The following is a 20,430-nucleotide window of genomic DNA, read 5'->3' on the forward strand; positions in this document are numbered from 1 at the left end:
ACAACATCCAGTGGGAAATTGGCCACAGCATTCTCCAGTAATCTCTTCAGGCTCTCCAGTGTGACATGCTTTTTACTACAGACCATCCCTTCCAAAATAGCCCACAAACAGTAATCAAGTGGATTAAGATCTGGGCTGGCAGGAGGCCATTAGTCATGCTTGATGAACTTGGGCACATTCTCTGTCAACCCTGTTTGGGTGATCTTTGCCTTGTGGGCAGGTGCTGAGTCCTGTTGACAGATCCAGTGGTTGACCATCAAAGAGAGTCTGATTGAAGGGTCTCACGTGCAGCTCCAGAATATCATTCAGGTATACCCTTGCACTGGTTTTCACCCTTGAACACAAAAATGCATCGTTACACATTTGTAGAAGACTCCCCACCAAACCATCACTAATACTGGATGATGACCCCTTTCAACTCTGTTAACAGCCTGACATGCCTCTGCAGAGCTACGGGCATACACCTTGTCATGTGCCTCCGTAGCCAGGTGGGAAGGAGCAGCAGTGCGTAGCACATGCTTCTTGATTAGACCGGGGTTCGAGCCCATCACCACCAAATACTGAGGATGTGGAAAGGTCAGGGAATGACCACCGCTTATCCTGGAGCAATATGGCCTTAGTTGCTAATGCTCCTAAAAACCAAAACAAACAAAGAACAAACGAACACTTTGTCATTTTGATGGTTTTAACTCTCCTCAATTGTAAAAATCTTTTCATCTGTGAAAGTATCTGTCAATGCTTACCATTCGTGTACCGATGCTGCAGTGTCTCTGATCTTTTTTTTTTTTTTTTTTTTTTTGTCTCCGTTCCATTAGAGCTGGAGTTGGGAACTGCCCTATTCTCCTGTGGTAGGCAGTCATTGCTAGATCACTTTTGATCTAGGGATGAGTGCCTACCACAGGAGTCACATGTGTTACTGCATCATGACATCGATCTTGTTACTGCATCATGACATCTCCACTGCCTTGATAGCTGCAGGGATCCTCACAGTTCTTGGGCAGGCAGACCGGGGCCTCTCATCAATTCTCTGTTGTTCATTGTACCTGTCAATTGCCCTGTAGACAAATCTTCAGCTTATTCCAAGTGATTTCAGACATTTGAAAATTGGGTACATCATGTCTTGGCTTATGAAGACTTATGACAGTAGTCCTGTTTTCTTTGGCCCCAGGTGCCAAACGTTATTGTGATCGAGTGATTCTTTGAGCTATTTATAGTGTTTTCTCACTGTGACAGTTCTTGTTAATTTGGAAAGTTTTTCTTACATTTAAATTAAATATTGTAAACTTATTCTTACAAATTGTAAGTAAGTTACAGAAAGGAAAACCACCTTTCTTTTTTCTTTCATTAAAACTAACAAACTAACTTATACCGCTTGATCACTCTAGCAGCACTGCTTCTGCCTCCCCGTGGCAAGACCGGTAACCTTGGCAGAAAAGGTTCTCTGCCAAGGGCTAAAAGGAGCTAACATGGATCACGAAGATGGTTATCCATCTGTTGAGTCTCATGGCTCATCTTGTTCAAGGACAGATGAAACCTATTTTGACACTTCCCATCCCAAGAGACAAAGAGCAGAGACAAAGCAAAGACAAAGTATCCAAAAAAGGAATCGCCACTGTTCTTTATAATTCATTTCCAAACAAGTCAACTGATAGATGCACTTTCTCCATTTCTTATCCAGAAATATCTTGAGAATGCTGCTGGACCACTCAAAATGGTGAAAAGACTCCGCTCTGGAGATATACTTATAGAGACCATGAATAGTAGGCACTCTGAAGCCTTACTCAAGCCTTACTCAAAATATAAAACATTGCAGGTATTTCTATCAAAGTGACTCCTCATGCCACCCTAAATACTTCTAAAGGCATGCTCTCCGAATGGGATGTAATGAATGTTTCTGAAGAGTAATTCAGTCCAAGAGCTACAAGACCAAAAAGTTGTACAGGCAAAGAGAATTAAATTCAAGAAAGATGAAGTGATTCCCACATACAGTGCTATACTGACCTTTTCAACACCAACCCTGCCAGCTACGGTTAAAGGTGGATATCTGAACTGCCATATCCGACCTTATATCCCTAATCCTCTCAGGTGCTTCAAGTACCAAAAATTTGGCCATGCTCAAACAGTGTGTAGAGGGGTTTCAGTGTGCCCCACCTGCAGATCCAAGGAACACACCCAAACAGACACTGTGTTTATGCACAGCACAAACACTAGTATGTCCAAATTATAAGGGTAGCCATCCAGCTTACTCAAAAGTCTGCAAAACCTTGAAAACAGGAAAGAAAATACAAAAGTATAAAATAGAAAACAAAGTGACTTACCAAGAAGCAAGGAAACAAGTTTTACTCACAGTACCAAAACTCTCATATGCAGCTGCAACACAGAAATATAATTTGGAAGGAACTTAAACCGAAATGTCTATACCACCAACTACATCCATTTCTGACTGGGTTCGGGCCGTTCTAGTGAGTCCGCAGGAGTCCCCTAAAGAACATGTAAAAAACCAAGCAAATAATACCCCAGTTACCATACCACCAACTATTATTCCACGTTCAGATACTGAGAGTCTGATAAATCGTAAACCACAAAAGACTCTAATCGCAGATATGGAAATCGATGATACCATCTTGGAAATACATGCTATGGAAGACATGGATACTCCACGACTCACTTTCCTGAGAAAATAAAAAAAAAAAATGGAACGCTATAAACAGATCACCTCTAAAAACAGTCAGAAACACCTTCTATTTCAAAAGCTAAATAATGGATCAGTTGAATCAATGAAATTGTAGAGGTCTCCGTACCAACGTTGACGATATTAACAATTTGATAAATTATCCTGTAGGCATCTGTCTACAAGAAACAAATCTCTCTCCACAAGTGACACTTTCAGTTAAAAACTATACACCATACAGGCATGACAGGATGACTACCCATAGTTCACATGGTGGTGTGGCTATATTGATTGACAATAAAATCCCTTCCAGACATATTCCTTTACAAACCTCTTTAGAAGTAGTTGCCGTACGCCTTGCTCTTGGAATAACGCTTACTCTTGTATCAATATATATCTCACTAAATCAGATTTACTCATTAACTTATCTAGACAATCTCATCATACAACTACCCTCTCTTTTCTGTGTGTTGGGTGATTTTAATGCCCATCACCATTTATGGGGATCTTAACAGACAACTGGGGATGCATAATGGAGGATTTTCTTTGTGAAACATAATCTCACACTGCTTAACACAGGCTGTCACACCTATTTCCATTTTCCAACAGGCTCAACCTCTGCTCTAGATTTGTCAGTATGCTCACCTACATTATTCCTTGATATCAATTGGATAGTTTTAGACAACCCATTAAATAGTGACCATTTTCCTATAATTTGTAAGCTCTGCACAAGAAAAAACTTACCAGTAAGCAGTTGAACTAAATGTAAATTGTCAAAAGCTGACTGGAATAAATATGTATCCAGCATTATACTAGATGATAATATTATCCAGCATCACCCCATAGATGCTGTTAAACACATTACAGACCAGATGTTGGCAGCTGCTGCTATTATCATTCCTCAAACTTCAAATAAAGGATCCAAACACAAAAACTACTGGTGGAATTCAGCACGTAAAACTGCTAAGAGAGAAAAGAACAAGGCATGGAATCAGTTTCGCAAGAATCCAACCACCTGTCAATCTCATTATATACAAGAAACTGAAAGCCCATACCTGTTACACCCAGCGAAAAGCTAAAAAGGAATCTTGGATTCATTTTGCTTCATCTGTCACTAAAGACACAAGTGCAGGACTAATCTAGCAAAAAATAAGATGCCTTACTGGAAAGTTTCCATCAATTCCCTCCTCAATCATCAACTATAAAGGACAGGAGATAACCCTTCCCGAGGATATAGCAAACATCCTCGCGGAATATTTTGCCCACCATTCTGCATCAATCGCATATGATCCAACTTTCCTAAAAGCCAAATCAATAAGCTGAAAAATATAAAATGAATTTCAGAACGAAGTGAGCCCTCTCTTGTATTGAAGCCATGCATGAATTAGAAGAATCTTTAAAAAAAAAAATCAACCAATAGTGCACCAGGTACAGACAGCATATGCTACCCAATGTTAAAAGAATCTAAATGAGAGAACTCTTTACTCTGTTCTAAAACTCTTCAACTGAATATTTGTCACAGATTACTTTCCCCTATCCGGATGACATTCTGTAGTTCTACTCATTCCAAAGCCAGGAAAAGACCAATCAGACCCACATAATTATAGACCAATCTCACTTACTAGCTGGTTAGGTAAGACCCTGGAAAAAATGATACACAGTTGCCTCACCTGGTATCTTGAAACTCAAACTACTGTGAACAACGATCAGTTTGGATTTCGTAAAAACAGATCTACCCTAGACCTTATGATAAAGGTTGAGGCAAATGTGCGAAATGCATTCATAAAGAATGAACATTTGGACATGCTGAGCTTAGATATAGAGAAAACATTTGAAACCACGTGGTGTCATGGCATCCTTCATGACCTACATGCCCTAGGACTATGAGGACATTTACTATCATTAATTCAGAACTTTCTCAAATATCGAACCTTCCAGGTCCGTTATTGAACTGCACTCTCCAAAATCTTCATACAGGAGGAAGGAGTCCCACAAGGGTCAGTCCTCAGTGCCACACTATTCGCAATTAGAATACACCCTCTTACAGCAACCATCCTGAATTCATTAGAAAGTTATCTTTATGCTGATGACCTCACTGTATCCAGTCATTCACAAAATATGTACTCCATTGAAAGGAAGCTCCAACTGTCAATAAATAAAATACAAACATGGATTTACAAAATGGTTACAGATTGTCACCACAGAAAACTGTTGCTATACACTTCTGCAAGAAGCAAAAAATGCACCCAGATCCTGACTTGCATAAGCATGTTATACCAGTCAATATGACAACGTCAGATTTCTAGGTTTAATATTAGATAAAAAAATTAAACTTCCTAAAACACATACAGAATGTACAAACTGTTTGCCAAAAGAAAACGAATATCCTCAGTGTACTCTCTGTGATGTCACGGGGTGCTGACTGATACTCCCTTCTGCATCTGTATAAAACCATAGTTCGATCGAGACTAGACTATAGTGCACCTGTATATGACTCAGCTAGAAAATCAGCATTGCAGTCCCTAAATACTATTCAACACAATGCCCTAAGAATAGCTCTAGGTGCCTACCGAACATCGCCAGTCCATAGTCTATATATTAATGCACACGAACCTCCATTATCCATTCGGAGACAGATGCTTCTGCTTACGTACACAGCCAAACTTGGGAGTCTTCCTGCACATCCCATCTGGCCTTACCTCTTTAACCTGTCTTTCTTAAATTTATACAGGAATAAACCAAATGAAAATAAACCTGCTAGAATCAGATTGAAGGATGTATTGAAGAATTGGAGTGTACCGCTAGACTATATCCAACCAGACCCCGAAAAAATGGAGCCACCTTGGTCAACTTTCAAACCTGTATGTGATGACTTTTTTTGGAAGTGGGAAAAGCAGGTGCTGGACAATCAAAATATACAGCAGCTACATGCAGCTCATGCATCAGCAAACAAACACACCCTGCAAATATATACCGATGTATCAAAATCTAATACACGTGTAGGTGCTGCAGTAGTTTTTCCTATTTGCTTTATGTCCGAAGCTCTTCTCCCTATTTGCGGTATTTACACCGCAGAACTCCATGCAATCAAAATAGCTATTGAACACATCAACAACAGGTCTAAACAAGAGATAATAATCTATACAGATTCTTTGAGTGCAGTAACTGCTTTATAACATAAATATCCCAGCTTTCTTATCCTATTTTGAAAGATATCAGAGCACTCTTGATAAATCTAACAGAACACAACACAGTGGTAGGGTTTTGCTGGATTCCTGGGCATGCCCGAATCCAGGGAAATGAGAAGGCAGATGAAGCAGCTAAAAATCCAGTAAATCCTATATCTTCACTTGCCTCTATTCCATATATGGATTGCAAACTCACTATAAAGCAGGGATGTATTGACCAACGGGCATCATTGGTCAATACATCCCTGCTTTATCCGTCTGGCAGCAACAACCCCAAAATAAGCTCTTCGAAATAAAGAAAATTCCACAGTGCTGGAAATTAGTTCGAGTGAACAGACAGGAAGAGGTGGTCCTTGCAAGTACATACATCTGGCATATGCATACCACTCACCTTTACTTGCTGACAGGCAATGAACCTACTCGCTGTCACCATTGTTTCACCCTACTAACGGTGAAACATATCCTCCTCGAGTGTCCACACAGCCATGCTGCTCAATTAACAAATTTTAAAGCGGTTCAAACCCAAAATAACTCATTAGAGATGAACCAAATTCTCAGTAATGATGCAAATCTGTCCAACCTATTTAATTTTTTAAAGCAAATTCATTTATACGAACTTATTTGAGATATGACTGAAAAAAAAAAAAAAAGATTTTGTTTACAGAACTATTGCGACAGTCACATTTTAACAAATTTTAAAGCGGTTCAAACCCAAAATAACTCATTAGAGATGAACCAAATTCTCAGTAATGATGCAAATCTGTCCAACCTCTTTAATTTTTTAAAGCAAATTCATTTATACGAACTTATTTGAGATATGACTGGAAAAAAAAAAAAAAAGATTTTGTTTACAGAACTACTGCGACAGTCACATTTTGGCCTTAGTTAGTAGCCCTTGTGCCAATAAACCTCCATTAAAACCAACCTGTTTTCTTTATTTCCCCCATTCCATTTTCACTGACTTCCTTTCTAGTTAATGATACTTGTTAAAGAAAACGATACATTAGTACTACACGTGATGAAAATCCCACCGCTCTGTGATATCATTTTCTCTTTTTACGGGTGTCTTACTTTTGTGGTGGTAGTTATGGCAGTTATATGCATTAGAAAAGAGGCCTTGAGCACAGGGAGTATTTGCAATATTACAATTACAATATTATTATTACAATTAAATACTATTACAATAAAATAATCAGAGTAAAATAATATTACAATCTTATTTCAATACACATGTTCATGCTCTTTTGATATCTTTTACATTCAGTTTTATACTGTGATTATTTCACAGTTCTAAAATTATTCCCAACCCTTTTAATATTATGATGAAAGCATACGTTAAAAAGGTTGGGAATCACATTATCATTAGCTCACTGCTAAGTCCACCCATTTTTTGCAAGTTTATATTATTAACTGAAGCAAATGAACATTACTCTTCTCACGACCCGACTGGGCTAGCCGGGTGGGTATAGTGCCTGCCTGGCAACCCAAAGGTCACGGGTTCGATTCCCGCCTCGGGCTTGGATCAAAGTACTGCAAAATTCTTGGGAGGTGCATTGTGGCCACAGAAGCCTATGTGCCAACAACTACCAAAGGGAAAAAAAAAAAAAAAAAAAAAAACTCTTCTCACAACAATCAGAGCAATCCTGAAATATTCCAGTTCAGAACTCTCTCTAGTTTAAAAAAAAAGTAACACACACCATGACCTTTCTCCATATGTATTTTAATTTTATTTATCTTTGTTATCATTTCTGTGAAAACTACATGCAGCCCTTCTAACTTATTACCCCTCAACGTGGGCACCACTATGTGGTGTGGTAACTGCCTATTGATGCTGCTACTCCAAGCATCACTGGGATCCAATGCTCGCATGTTTTCCATGTTCTGTGACCTTGGAAACTTGTAAATGGGGGATCCTGTTGGTTGAGGGCCCACTTCAACACACCAGCTTGGCCCTTTCTTTGATAAGACAGTCCTGGGATGGCTCACCAGGATCAATCAGCTAGTGGCATAGCATTGATTAATGGGCACTACTTCACAAATGGAATGAGAGGCATAGAGGAGAGGTGAAACACATGGCGCGTGGGCCACGGAACGCTGCACTTTATCAGACCCGATTAGCCATTAAAATTGATAGATTACAGCCACAAATATTTCCACCATTCATTTCATATACTTCTTTTATTGGTCCAAGGGACATGGTTCAGGACTAGTTTCAGGGCAGGTATAGTATCTAAGTTGCCCTGGCATCCCACTCCCTAGCACATTTATTGTTTGCTGGATATTGGATGTACTATTTGAGCCGTGTGGTGGGTAAGGAACCTGGCACTGGACAAAAAAAAAAAAGCAGCATGTGTACTCTGTATGCACAAAAGATGTTTTATTTTATGTGAAAACATCCTTGGCTTGGACGAAGTTAATGGGTTGGGCCTTCATAGTCATTATATCTGCAGTCGGAAATTCTAAGATAAGTAACGGATAACTTTCTGAAGTGTCATTTTCTTACCATAATCGATCACGGATATCATGAACAGCTCCAAATGTATTTTTCAGCAGTTGTGGTTCAAATCCTTTATAGGAGTTACAGTCATGTTCGATGTTCAAGTAAATGATTTCATGCTCGACTACCATTGAAATTTGTGGAGGGTATGCAACAGGCATCGAGCTGAAATTGATTTTGATTCTCTTTTGGATGATGCAATTGAAGTTGGTTGTTGCAGTATACTCTGTCTAGCCAGTTCAGCTAATCCTCAGGTTATTCATTTTAACTTAAATTTTGGATCAAAATCTTAAGAAAGTTCTTGAATGTAATTTCGTGATGTTGACGGGCCAGCTTCTTGATGAGAAGTTGATATAGAAGGTTGATGTTGATCAAAATCTTGAGAAGCAGATTTTATTAAACTGAATTTTTTTTTTTTTTTTTTTCATTCTTTATGTTTTTGAACTCATTCTTTTGTCGATATGGGAGGCTTCTTCGGTGGCTTTAAAGCTTTTATTCTTGCATAATATTACTACCTGCTACTTATTCTACCGAATCACATTAGTGACTGAGTTAGCATTGCTAGCGCCATTTAGGAAGTGACTTCATTTCTGTAAGAAATGTTTGTTACCAATTGGTTTTGCTTCAGTCCAAAAATGTAGTAGGTGCCACCAAAGATGCTTTCACATCAAAAAACCACTATGAATCCTAATACTCTGGGACCCTAAATAGGTCACTATCAAGAAAATTATACAATTGACACAGAAAACGTTTCTTCAGCAAAAAGACTCAGAACCGAAGATACATCAGGTCCAACACCTCAACACCTGATTGTACACTCCACTAGTGAAAAGTCCATAGGAAAAATGTCACCATTCCTCATCAAGAAGGGTTTCTACGGTTCCAAGTTGTTCAGACAGCTTTGTTCTGGCAACATCCTTGTTTAAACCAAAAGTGATAGGCACTCAGAACAGCTCTGAGCAACATCCATTGGGGAATACCGATTGTAGTAACACCCCACAAGACACTGAGGAGGAAATCTGTTTTGAAGTAAGAAAGGAAAATGAATATTTGTGTGTAGGGATGGGAATCTAGTATCCACTAGAAACCTAATTCTTACTTTTAATTCACCAGTGTTTCCTAATTCAATCAATGCTGGCTATCTAAACTGCACAGTTCATCCATATATATATCAAATCACTTAAGGTGTGCTTAAATGCCAGAAATATGGACACTCACAAATGGCCTGGTGTGGTGTGGTGGTCTTGATGTAATGCAAAGGATGATGGCATTACATCATGTTCAGCTACAAAACCTACCTGCATTAACTGCCAAGGAGGGCACCCTGTATACTTAACGGGCATGTGGTGGAAAGAAGAAGAAAAAGAAATGCAAAGCCTTAAGGCAGAGCTGAGCATATCATATCGGGAGGCATGAAAAACAGCAAATCCTTTAAATAGAAAGGAGCCTATACTCAGAAGACAGCAGGGAGATGTTTTGTTGAAACTTAAACAGAAATGATTAGCCCACCTAAAGAGACATTCTTATTAGACACCTCCTGTTAGGCTCAAAAAACCTGCACCGAAGAACCAGCTAGCTGCTATTCCCATATCTGAGCCTCCTAACGTTCCACTGGTAACAAAAGAAACTGTTAGAGAAAAGAATAAAAAAACATAATGTCCCCCCCCCCTTAGTTCACAAGAACAAAAGGATATTGAGGTAAAAGAAGTATCAGACAATTCAGTCTTTAAGTTCTTTTCAGTGGAAGAAATGTATAAAAGAATAGTGTCCATACTTTCCCGGAAAAAAAGATAAATCCAAGACTGAGAAAAGTAAGCTCTCAGCACTTTGGAAGTCAACTGATGGAGCTGCCAAGCCAAAATAATGGCTTAATTTCTATAGTGGAATTGTGGATTCCAATGAAGTAGTGATGATGTGAAGGCCCTCCCACAAAAGCATGATCCAGTTTGCTTTTAATTGCAGGAGACGTATTTGAAAGAAAATGAAAACCGTTCCTTGCATAATACTAGTAACTGGAAATGGACCTACCTATGGAGAAGTTATCTTTGGGGGAAACCAGACCCCATTTCAACCTGTGCTGCTTTCCACCAATGTAGAAAGTTTGCCTTACGGTAATGTTTTTATGAACAATTTGTTCCATTTATTTGCTACATGTGACTGACAGATTCGATGGGTATGTGGAATAGTGCTGATGTTAGTGGAAGGGGAGCATGTCATAGAGCATGTAACATCTCCCTTCTAAATATGGGAAGTATCACATTTTACATATGCTTTCTGCTGTTGATCTTTCTGTATACAACCCTTCTTTCCTTCTTTGGGAAGTGGAGGAGAACTTTTATTATTATTATTATTATTATTAATAACCACATGATGCAAGGAAGCCTGAGGCTTATGCTGCACCAGGGAAAAAAAAAGTTCCCGAGTTACCCTGAGAGAGAGAGAGAGAGAGAGAGAGAGAGAGAGAGAGAGAGAGTCAAAAGTAGAGGGAATCACCAAGAAAGAGAAGAATGATGATATCCAGCTCAGGACCCTGGGTGTGCCAAGCCCATACTCACCAGATGTGAGCCCCCGGGGTTAAATGGAAGTGATCACTTCCCTGTGATAACCAGCATATTTAATGGGAGTCCAAGCCTTCCTTTTAGGGTATCCCATTGGAAGATTGATCAGGTTGACTGGAATGTCTTCCAACATCTGGAAGAGTTTAACATCACAATCTTCATTTGTGAACATATCAGTGCTGCAGTGGTGTATGTCAGAAAAAATTATCTATGCAGCTGCAATTACAATTTCAATAACATCTGTCCAGTTTCCACCATTTCCCAAACCTATGTGGAATGTGGACACAGCAGCAAAAAAAAAAAAAAAAAACCCTCAAAACAAAGCTCAAGTATATTTCATAGATATCCCACCACGTTTAATCTCTTAGCCTTTAAATGTGCACTCACCACAGGCACACTGTATTTGTTGTCAGAGGCAATAGGAATTGTGAATTTACTATTACCCAGTTGACTAGTACTGATGCTATCTGTGACAAAACTGGAAAGTGAAGGAAAAATATACATTGCACCCTTCATCGGTCCTGGAACATAATGGATGCATTATTGCAGATTCAAGTACAATAGGAATGCTCTTGGGGAGACCTTTTCTAGCATCTCTTCAACATCTTACTCCCTAGAGTTTGCAGTCCTGAAAGACAAAATTGAAAAAGCAGTCAATTAATTTTTAAGTCTAAGGATTGTCATCCTTGTAATGGGTCTTTCACCAAAGTAGAGTTAAAAACAGCTCTAACCCTTACTAAGGTATGTCCTATTGAACTTTGGCGCACAATAGCCTTAGATACTGATGCGCCATAAAACTCCTAATAACCAACCAACCTATTGAACTATATCTTATCCATTATGAAATAATTAAACATATTCAGCAAAATCCATGGGCAACCTTTCTTTCTAGAGGAGCAGTTTCCAGATTCCTGGCATAAGGCAGTTGTGCTCATTTCCTAAGCCCACAAAAAATCCTCAAATCCCAGTGAACTACCATCCTATTACTCTGTTTATCTGTCTGTGAAGAATCCTGGAGAGAATGGTCAACATTTGCCCTAGATGGTATTTGGAGGCATTTGGCCTTTTCTCCATAGTGCAGTGCCACTTCTAAGGAAACAATTAAATGGTTAAAAGTAGAACAGTTCTACTTTGAATCATTTAATTAGGTTGGAAATGTCCATCCAAGATGTTTTCTTAAAATAGGAACCCTCAATGTTAGTGTTCTTCGATATGGAAAAAGCATGTGATACAATTTGGAGATTTGGAATTTTAAAAGACATTTACAGCATTAGCTTTAGAGGTCATCTTCCAGCTTTTATTAAAAACTTTGTCCTATTGTTCCCTCCAAGTTCATTGCAAAAGTCTGTTTGCATACATTTTTATCACAAGCGTAATATTCTTCATCCCGAACATGAACTGAAACTTGGACAAAATGCTATTGCCGTAGTACCTGAGACTAGATTTTTAGGGCTTCTTGTATTTGATAGAAAGTTGGCCTTACTATCATATGTCTTTGTGTACTTTGCATATAGTTGGCATATCTGTCAACTATGTGCAAAGTGCATGAGAGGCCTGAATATCCTACATGCAATCTCCTCTAATTCTTAGGGTGCCAACTGATACACTTTATTGCACCTCCATCATGCACTTGGGCAATCCAAATTAGATTAAGCATCTCACATGACCGATATTAAGACTGCAAACTATGCGAGGTCTACTGTGGCAGAGCATTTCTGGGAGAAGCAACATCGGATCTTCCCTGAGGATGCGGTCATTACTGAACGTGCCCATGGATTTTGGGAACACAAGTGGCTCGAGAACTTGCGAATCAGTTCATCCAGTCATAATACTATTAACAGGGACAGGGGTATGTGTTTACACCCCGTTTGAGGTGGTTGTCCTCAGATGGGATGACCGGTTTGACACATTCCTGAGCCACTTCCGTTTCCAATGTGCATGTGGAGAATGCCGACCATGTGCCTGGTGAATCACGTGTTCGAATGCCATGGGCCTGCTACTTAAGGATGTGTCACTACAGTAATAGTACACTGTTGAAGAAGGAGACAGTAGTCTCCGAAAGCTTCGGTATTTTAGCAAAATTTTAACGATTTTAGTATTGTTTTTAATTGATTTTATTGTAATAGTTTAGTCTCCTGACATTCTATCATAGTATTTTATTTTATAGAAAAATTTTTAATTGCTTGGCTGGTGTTTGAGTGTGATTATTGCAGTATGGAATTTCCCAGCCCCATAGGACTGTTTGAAGATATCTCAGGTACAGTCAGTCCTCGTTTAACACGTGTTTACATTACACGAATTTGATCGTACACGATTTATAAATAGGGGAACGATATCGTATATAACACGAAACAAATTTGCTTATGCATGATTTGCCTTTGTGTTTACAAGAAATGGCAGTCGGACTCGGAATAACCCCAACTGAACGCAACACGATAGGAATGAAGAGAAGATTCTGAAAATGTATTTATGATTTTTATATCGTTGAAGGGGAAACATCACCGTAATAACGTAAAATTCCAGCTATCGGTATTATCGCAAATGCAATTAGATCGAGTTTACTACCAGTTTATAACAGATTCCACTAGCAGGAACGCAACTGGAAATTGTTTTTATTGTTTTATGGTAGTAACCCCCAGAAATGTGCTTTAGTAAAATGTGAGCTAGTGAGGTGTTAATAGAGTTTTCTCTGCCTTCACGGTGTTGTTTATTCAGTTGCTACACGCGCACAGCTTTGTTTATGTGTATCAAGCGTGCCAACTCATTTTGTATTTGTGTTTTATTCCTTAAAAAATGAATAAAATACTTAAAAGGTTTGAAAAGGAAGCATCCTGGTGAAGACACTACAGATTCAGATAGAAAAAGAAAAGCAATATCTTTAAACAGAGGCGGACGAGGTCAAAAATTCTTACCCGGGAAAATTTGTAGTGACCTCATACTAGCATTTATGGCCAAAATCACACTGGCCTCCGACCCACTGTGGTTTCCTGGTAAGGCTTATGGCCAGTCCGCCTCTGTCGATAGAGAAAAAAATATCAAATTGTGAAACACTTTGAGCGAACTGTGAAAGACCATGTGATATTGCACATGCTACAGGCCTAAATGAGGCAACGCTGAGAATTACAAAGAATGCAGAGAAAATAAAAACTTTCATAGCAGGAACAACTCAAAGTGTAATTAAAATCCATTAAATTAAGACACAAAGAATTGGAAGAGATGGAATGGCTGTCATCTGTTTGGATAGAAAATCAAACAAAAAACAAGTTTGCTTACAATAGAAGCAAAAGCATTAGCAATATTTTATTATGTTATAGTCATAATAAAATATGTAAGTATTTTATTACGATTATTTATTGTGTTTGGTAATGTTTTGGTTACAAATGTGTGTTCAATCTTGGGTGGTTGGCACCTAACCCAATTTTTCCCATAGGGCCTGTTGTTTATATTGCACGATTTTGCATTGCACGAGGGTTTCTAAGAACACAACTATCATGCCATACAAGGACTGACTGTATATATTTGTGTGCTAGACTTAGCATACTTTGATGGCTGGATCCATCCACCATCAGGCAATTTGTATTGCTACAGGAGCATTTCAAACATCTTTCCGGAACCTTTATGTTGAATCATTGTTATTGCTTTGTTGGAAACAGTTGTCTCTGTAGCATGCGTTCAAACTGAAATCCCTGCCAGACCACCCATATGTGTATGCCTGGTTTTGAGCCCTGCTGGGAATATCTGTGGTCACTCACCAGACTGCTAATTGTCCATTTGTTATTTGTATCCACTGGCTACTCAGAATTTGGACATTGTGGTACTCCAGTGGTACCCTCCACTGGCATGCTCATGTTCCAGTCTGTAACTGCTCCCTTAACAACTGAGGGAGTACCCAGTCTGCTGCCTACCTGCGCTACGCAGATGGTTTGAAGTCAGAAGTGTCTATGTGATCTGCAGCTGCCTTCCCAGACACTATAATATCCGAGGAGATCCCGCACCCAATGCAGCATATTCATTGCAGAGCTGTACGCATTTGAGCTAACTTTGAATCACTTATACATCCACCGCCACCAAAAATGTATTGTCTATTTTTGGTGAGTTATTGTATATACTGATTCTCTCAGTTTGTTGCAGGGCCTCATCATTGATTAGGTTTAATCCTCATCCTATCCTGGTACAGCAGAAGTTTTCATTTCCTGTCTGAATTTGATATTCACTTCTACTGCCACATTTGGATCATGGGGAAATGATTTAGTAGACACTGTAATCAAATGAACAGTGACCTTTTATAATTCTTACTTGTTAGCTCTCTCTCTCTCTCTCTCTCTCTCTCTCTCTCTCTCTCTCTCTCTCTCTCTCTCTCTCTCTCTGTAGCCTACAGGCAAGTAATACGAAATAAACTGGTTTCCTAGTAGCAATACTTGTGGCATGGGCAGGGCAGGCTGCAAACAAGTTATATGAGATTAAGCCTGTAATTGAGCATTGGCAATCTAGTCAGTGCAAGAACTGTAAAGAGGAAGAGTTCAGCTGAGCTCTGCATAGAACATAGTCACATGATACACTTTTCTGCTGAGGGCTGATGACCCTCTTGTGTGTGAGCACTGACACAATTTCAGTGTTTTAGCACTTAACTGCCTTTCTGAGTCTTATACACCTGGTCGGATTTTAACTGGCAAAGTTGATATGTCCAAAATTTTTAAAACCTAAAATTTGTATACCCACACATATATGCACTTTTTAGTAGTTATCATATATACTTCTGTTTCTTTACTTGTTTTCATTAAATTAACTCTTGTTTTTAACTCTTTATACATTTGACCTGTAATAACCTATTTTTAGATTATTGCTGGTCTTAATATATTTACCTATTGGACTCTCTCTCTCTCACCTCATTATAACTCTGAACATAAATAAAACAAGTTATTTTGCAGGTTTCTTAGATCATTAATTTTGTATAACTGCCAGAATATTTTAGGCTGAAACTATAGATATATGGTAAAAAAACAAATTTCTTATAGTCATATTAGTAAAAAAATTGTTTCTGTCATGGATGTAGTAGCAGAAGTAATGTTATTTCTCTAGTTTCAGGAAATTATACCAGAGGCTGATGGCATTTTTTTCACTGTGAGCTCACAACTATCAGGTGATCTTCCAACTCCTATTGATGATGAGGAAATGACATATGAAAAACTTGAAGTAGAAGTCAAACAGGTAGGTAGTGGTTACGTTGCATCAGTTATGAGTTGTATTATTCCAGCTTGGCATAATGTTTCATTCCTTACAGTTTAATTGTAAAGTTTATAGTCATTAGTTTTCCCAATTTTTGTAATAGTGTATAGCCTTAATTTTGCGGCAGCCTTTAAATATTACAGCACACTTGGTGACCAGAGGTAGCAACATGTATCATAATTTGAAGTTTTATTAGTTCTTTGGAATTTATTTATGTAAATGAGTGAAAGTGCTGCAGTTATAGAATACCTTGTATGAAATGACAGTTTTCTTTACTACAACCAGCTACTACCATTCCTTTTCCAGTGAATCACTTCATCAGTGTCTGATGAAGTGATTCAGGAAAGTGGCGCAAGACATTTGACTGTAATATTTTGTATGGCTCTGTTCTAAGAAATGAAGGAAGATTTTGATTTATGCAAGGAGAGGAAGACTTCAGTTTCTTCAGTGATAATTTCAATTTACATGCATACTGCACTACATAAAGATTCTAATTCATTTGGATTTATGGGTTACTTTCATTGCCCATAAATTCATAAAACTCAGGCAGCCATAAAGTGATTGTCTGATCATTATGTAATTTCTTAATATGACACTTAGATGAGTACCATCAATTAAGCTCTTATTGCTATTTTCATTATTAAGTAATGTCTTAATTTAAAAATTAAGCAATTCTGATTTATAAACTCATTCAAGACCTTTCATATGACATATGAGGTGTTTTTGTCGATGCAAAACTGGAGGATGAGATTGTGGTCAACTGTGTATTTAAGAATCTGCAACAGAATGGAAAATAATACGGCAATAGCTAACCTTTTCCCTTTTCTTCTGTTAGTCTTTAATGTCAGCCATTAAAAAATGACATTGAAGTCAGTATCACTGGTTTTGATTTATAAAAATAAAAATTCACAGTAAGTATTAAAAGTTAGTGTAGCCAAATTAAATTTTAAGATCAAATTTCTGTCTAATTTCATTTAGAAAATTAATATATAATATAACATATATACAACACATGAAATACTGTTGATAAATTTTTTTTCTCTAAGAATGAAAGACACCCTACGTATATTTTATATGAATTCTTAGCCTCAATTTATGCGGCATCTCCGTAGCCAGGTGGGAAGGAGCAGCAGTGCGTAGCACACGCTTCTTGATTAGACCGGGGTTCGAGCCCGTCACCACCAAATACGGAGGATGTGGAAAGGTCAAGGGAATGACCACCGCATATTCCCAGAGCAATATGGCCTTAGTTGCTAATGCTCCTAAAAACCAAACAAACAAACAAACAAACCTCAATTTATGCAACTGATTTATACAATGTTCAAGTATTAGAGTTGGCAAATTATGAAAGGAAGCAGGCTTATACATTGTTATTCAAATAAAATAGGTAAAGCTCCAGATCTTGGATACTAGGCCATATTTCAACAAACAGACTGGAAAAAAGCAGTGATTGGCAGGTGCCACTCACTGCTTTCCCCGCCCACTGTCCTGATATGCCTAGGGTGTTTATTCCTCTTCTCCCCCCCCCCCGTTTCAGCTGTTTTAAAATCGGTAACTCATTTTCTAATTTTAAAACAGCGGGATGGTGGGGGGATAAACACCCTACCTAAGCCACGCACCCCCTCCTCGCCGACACAAAATGCCTTCAAAATAATCACCCAATTACAGAACTGGACTGTACAATCACTCTGTTCTACGACCATGCCCACTGCACGCAGACAAGTGGCACCCAAATAATAGATTTTAGCCAAAAAATAATATTAAAAAATAAAATACATATTAAATAAAATAAATAAATTATAAAATAAACAAAATAAAAACAAAAAAATATACTTCCCATCATCTGTCCCTCGTCTCTAATAATTTGTCCTTAAATTCCTCCTTAAATTTAATTCCTCCTTAAATTTATTCAGAATACTCACTTCCACAATGCCGGATTGAAGTTTGTTCAACAATTTGCTTAAAGCAAATTTCCACACGTCATTCCTGCTGCCATAGCTCCTTAATTTAAAATTGTGCCCCTTTTATGTGTGTTATCTGAGCTAGGGTAATGAAGCCAACATTTAGCTTATTCAATCCATTGAAATCCTTAAACATCTCAATTAGATGTCCTCGCAGATGCCTACTTTCCAGATGCAATTTTCAGAGCCAGAATCTTTCTTGGTTAGAGTACCCTTTTCTTCCCGCTCACTAATCTTGTTGCTCTTCTCTGCATCCATTCTAACAGATCACATCCTTCCTAAAATGAGCCTTCCAGACCTGTATACAGTACTCAAGATTTACCATTGTCTTAGATTGTTATAATTATCTCATTTTCCCTACTGAAAAAAATATTGTATATCATTGATGAAACCCTGTGAGCTGTTTAGCAGCCCATCTATACTGCTCAGAGAATTTCATGTCTGACTGCACAAAATTACCCCATGGCCTTTTCATTCTCTGCTACCTTGAGTGTGTTACTGCACAGTTGGTATGTTGTTCTGGGATTACTGCTACACACGAGTCACCTTGCATTTGTGAATTTTAACCTATAATTGCTACTTCTCAACCTAGATAATGGGTTCAGAAGTGGTATCAGTCTACTTCTCAGCCCACCTGCATAGTGCCCATAAAAAACCACTCTGTTGCCCTTAATAGATCCATGCTATAATTGATGTATTACTGCATTCCTCTGTAGATAGTCTCACATTACTTCTTTAATCAGTGACTTCATTATTTCCCTATAACAAAAGAGAAGTTTCAAGTCTTCAATTACCACCTTCACCCAGGACGTGATTCAGCCAAGGAGGTTGTCTTTGTGTGTGCTAGGTGCAGAGAGTGTGAAGAAATTAGGCACCAACTCAACATTCTGTTGGACTATTATAAGAATTTAAAGAGTAGGGTAGATGCCCTCAAAGGAATTAAAATGAATTCCATCAAGCTCTCAGCTGCCCAACTCAATGGCAGAACTCACTCTTATACATCAGACAACACAGTGGCAATCTTCAAGGCAGAATGTACTGGTCCCACAGGAGCTAGTTATTGTTGGCGGCTCTATTATCAGGGAAACAGGAAATATGTTGTGCAAGGATAGGTGAAAAGGACCAGAATATGTCTGCCAGGGGAAAAAGTAGATGTAGAGCAAATATTATCTTTTCAGGGCACAAAAGGTGATATTATTGTTGTACGTGTTGGCACTAATGATGTTAAGAGTAAGAGATCTGAGGACATACTTAAAAAGTACAGGGCAGTGTTGGGAAACAGATGCGAGTTAGGATTGAATTTCAAGGTATCTACAATTCTGTCCAAACACAAGAGAAGGGAGTATATGTTGGGAGCCTTGTCAATCAATTCAACCCTGGAGAGAATGTGCAAGACTCTTGAGGTAGAATTTTTCTCAGCATGGTCTGTGTTTGTTCAGAGGAAACTGTTTTTATAGGGATGATGTACACATGAATAGAAGGGCTGCAAGAATATTTGCTGATGCCATGGAAGCAGTAATAGGTGGGTCGGAAAACTGCTAGCTTGGTGGATACACAGACTAATAGTTTGTATATCCATCTATTTAAATAGAGCCATGGAAGAGGTGTAAATGACTCTTGCATTGCTACTATTGGTACATGCAGCAGCTTAGAAAGCAAGATGTCTGGGATTTCAAACCCTGTTGTGGGTCATCATGGAACAAATGAATACACGAGCTTTGTTACGGTAACTAAGAGTAAGAAATTTGCATGTACGCTAATACTAGGAGCATTATAAATAAATTTGATGAATTTGAAGTACTGATTAAGTCATCAAATGCAGACATTGTAGAAATAGCAGAGATGTTGTGCAACTCAGCCTTAAGTGATGCTGAATTCGAATACAGGGAGTACAATGTGTACAGGAAGGACAGGAGAGGTGGAGGGCTTATGCTCTTCGTTAAGAATCCAGTTGACTTGGGTGATGAGTGCAATGTTGAGTCAGTTTGGTGTGATATAAGTATTGGAAAACCAAAATTGAGAGTGGGAGGGTGTTTTTGGCTAAATCTCTGTGATGGCTATACCAAACAGTTATATAGAGAAATAGAGTAGGCCAGCAAATCGGAATGTCTCATAATGGAGGATTTTAACTTCCCAGATGTTGAATGAAATCTGTGGGTTGGTCACTCACACACTAGTGAGACTTTCTGGATTCCTTAGATGACTGTTTTCTACAGCAGCATTTTAGAGAGGCAACAAGAGGAAGCAATACTCTTGATCTGGTTATCAGCAATGATTCTTCGTGCATTAAGAATCTGCAGATAAAAGATCCACTGGGTGGCAACAATCA

General features: G+C 38.5%; 1 protein-coding gene across 1 annotated transcript in view; it reads left to right on the forward strand.

Moving 5' to 3' along the window:
- The window catches only part of LOC150084621 (serine/threonine-protein phosphatase 2A 56 kDa regulatory subunit gamma isoform-like), a 387,095-nt gene that overhangs the window by 337,149 nt on the left and 29,516 nt on the right, over positions 1-20,430 (forward strand). Inside the window, exon 15 of the mRNA XM_090376516.1 lies at positions 15,994-16,122. Coding sequence (XP_090232642.1) covers positions 15,994-16,122 — 129 coding nt within the window. The remainder of the gene's footprint in view (positions 1-15,993; positions 16,123-20,430) is intronic.

This window comes from Mastigoproctus giganteus, chromosome 6 (assembly GCF_048544385.1).
Source record: "Mastigoproctus giganteus isolate SK-2022 chromosome 6, ASM4854438v1, whole genome shotgun sequence".
In the NCBI taxonomy this organism is placed as follows: Eukaryota; Metazoa; Arthropoda; class Arachnida; order Uropygi; family Thelyphonidae; genus Mastigoproctus; species Mastigoproctus giganteus.